Source organism: Microtus ochrogaster, unplaced genomic scaffold (assembly GCF_000317375.1).
Source record: "Microtus ochrogaster isolate Prairie Vole_2 unplaced genomic scaffold, MicOch1.0 UNK101, whole genome shotgun sequence".
NCBI lineage: Eukaryota > Metazoa > Chordata > Mammalia > Rodentia > Cricetidae > Microtus > Microtus ochrogaster.
The window spans coordinates 719,436-722,337 of record NW_004949199.1 but is presented as its reverse complement, the minus strand read 5'-3'; the positions used below and the strand labels follow the sequence as shown (position 1 = coordinate 722,337).

The following is a 2,902-nucleotide window of genomic DNA, read 5'->3' as shown; positions in this document are numbered from 1 at the left end:
GGCGAAAAGGAGGCAGAAATTTTTTCAACAAAAAAAAATAAATAAAAAATATTGTATTGCAGTTCTACCAAGTATCCTAAAAATTGATTTTATTTTTTTCACCTGCAGTGCAATTGAACTGTATATATTTACAAGATGTCTGTTTTCCATTCATCATTTCAGGAACATCTAGGCTGATTTATTCCATAAACATTGTGAATACATTTCTAATTTCCAATTAAAATTTTTGTTCTTTGAGAAGTCATCACACTCATTTCCATTGTATCTGCTTAAGTTTTCCACTTTATACATATTGGTGTAAGTTGCTGTCATTTATTTTCTAAAGATTATTCATTTTTACTTGGTTGAGAAGAAACATCAAATTTTAGTTAATTTGACAATACTTGATGATATTGGACATTTTTAAATGTTTGCTAGAAAATAGGAAAAATATTTGTAATGTGTATGTTTGATGGATATTGGTGACTAGAATACATAATAAACAAAAGCATTAACCAATAAAAACAAATAAAAACTCAAGATATAGAACAATTAACCACAGATGATTCTCTGATTAAGAAATATGAATGGCTAGTATATATAATAAACAATGTTCAATAACTTTAGACATCAGAGAGCAAAACGTGTCTTTATTTTATTTCATTCAAAGCAGATAGTTTTTCATCAAGAAAGTAAATGTAAAATAATGGTGAAGTTACAAAGAAATTAACATTTACAGTTTCTGATAGAAAGGTGCATTGGTACAGAAATTTTAAAACTCAATACAGAAGTTCTTAAAAATTAGAAATAAAACAATGTATTTAATTATACTGCTACTAGAAAGCCTACTGAAGGGCTATGAAAGTTAAAACATTGTATTCACACCTCACTAATTACAGAAATCCAAGGAGCAGGTACAGTAAGTGGACAGCAAGAACTTTTTTTTGTCTCCTTAACATGCTTTTCATTTAAATGCAGGAAACAAGCCAGACATACTATGGACTTGTTATGTTTTTTGCTGAAGTTTCCAAAGCAAAATGGATATAGAGCTGTAGTTTATTTCTTTGGATATTAGTTACTTTCCTGAGAAAACAATAGAAAGAGTAGTGACACAATATATAGGATCCAAAATCACATGAAGTTGGTATCTTTTGAAGAGAATACATTCAACAAGTGAAAAATTGTAATTCAAACATTCTCTGCTCATGTAGTATGTCATGATTTCAAAATTCCTCATTCTGTGACTTATTAACCTAACACCATAGAATGTCATATTTTCAACGCGTGAAGTTAAATGAAAGGACATCTGTATGTGGCTTAGAGTTCAGGCAGGAGACTTATTGATTATCCCAGATGTGGAAACTTTGCCTCTTAAAGGATCTTAAAATTAAAAGTGAATTAATTCCTAAGCATGATAAATACATAACCCCAAAATGTTAAAATAGTCAAACAAGTGTAAAATTGGATTTCAATATGCTTTGTCACATATCAAATGCTATTGGAGAGCAATCATATTTCTTCAATGTATACTTGTCAGAAAAGAGGATCAAGTGTAGGAATTTGTGCATCCTTCACCACTGATTTAATATTTTAACAATGGTTCTTGATTTTAATAATTATATTCAACATTAATTCAGCTTTATATCAATTATTTAAAAATATTCAAAATAATATCTTATATCTGTGAATCAAGCAGAGTTTTCAACATGGTTAAATCATAAAATTTAAAGAGTTAACACATCTACAAAAGAAAAGATTCAACATTGTAACAGTTACTGATACTGAACTCATCTAGTAATTTTTTTGTTATGAACTAAAAACTGCACCCTCTATTGTTTTAACCCTAGAAATGATTATATAGCAGGAAGGAAGAAATGCAAATTGTGCTTCCCTCTCCTCATGAAAACCAGCCCAGTCCTGACTCTGTCACTCTTGCAGGGGAGCCCGGTCCTGAGTTCCCCCTTCTTCCCATTCAGAGATCAACACTGAACAAAGACCTCTCACCATGAAGTTGTGGTTAACCTGCATATTCCTTGTAAATCTTTTAAAAGGTAAATTATGGGAAGAAGATATGCTGAGTGTGTGCGTGCATGAGTAAGAAGTGGGCATGAGTAAGAGGGATGGTGTGTGTGTGTGTTACATTTTCCTCACTGGAATTCTCTATTATTGAAGGTATCCAGTGTGATGTGCAGCTGGTGGAGTCTGGAGGCGGCTTGATAAAGCCTGATGGTTCCCTGAAACTCTCCTGTGTAGCCTCTGGATTCACCTTCAATAATTATTATATGTACTGGGTCCGCCAGCCTCCAGGAAAGGGACTGGAGTGGGTTGCCCTTATTAGAAACAAAGCTAATAGTTACACAACAGAGTACAGTGCATCTGTGAAGGGCCGGTTCACCATCTCCAGAGATGATTCCAAAAACACCCTCTACCTTCAAATGAACAGTCTGAGAGCTGAGGACACTGCTACTTACTACTGTACAAGAGACACAGTGAGGGGCCTTCAGTGTGAGCTCATACACAAACCTTCATGCAAGATTGCTCAGGACCAAGAGTGGGTGTACAAGGCCAGAGAAACAGACAGTGTATTGCTCCATACACTATTTCTCAGTGAAAGATTTATAATGCTTTATCAACCACAGAAGTCTCTACATTGAAAAGTGGCAACTTTGTCTCTTCAAACTAAATATTTCATTAATCTCTGAGAAATTTTATTTGTGATTATAACTTTTTATTGAAACCATTTTCCTTTTCCTTTTCATTTAATTTTGGCCTATGCTTTTATTATATAGAAATGTGTGGACTGAGATTTGTGCTCTTTAAAACATGGTGTACATTTTTTCATATCTTCTTGGCTTAAGTGTTTCTATCAAATATTTAGCTATTATTCTGATAAACCTGCCTTTAAACTGAGTTGACCCCTCCT

General features: G+C 33.1%; 1 gene segment (V, D, J or C); it reads left to right on the top strand.

The window, feature by feature from the left end:
- Positions 1 to 1,954: 1,954 nt before the first annotated feature.
- LOC101996681 lies at positions 1,955 to 2,633 on the top strand. The segment is given in 2 exon segments: positions 1,955 to 2,030; positions 2,152 to 2,633. Coding segments are annotated over 2 exon segments (528 nt in total).
- The last annotated feature ends 269 nt before the right edge of the window (positions 2,634 to 2,902 follow it).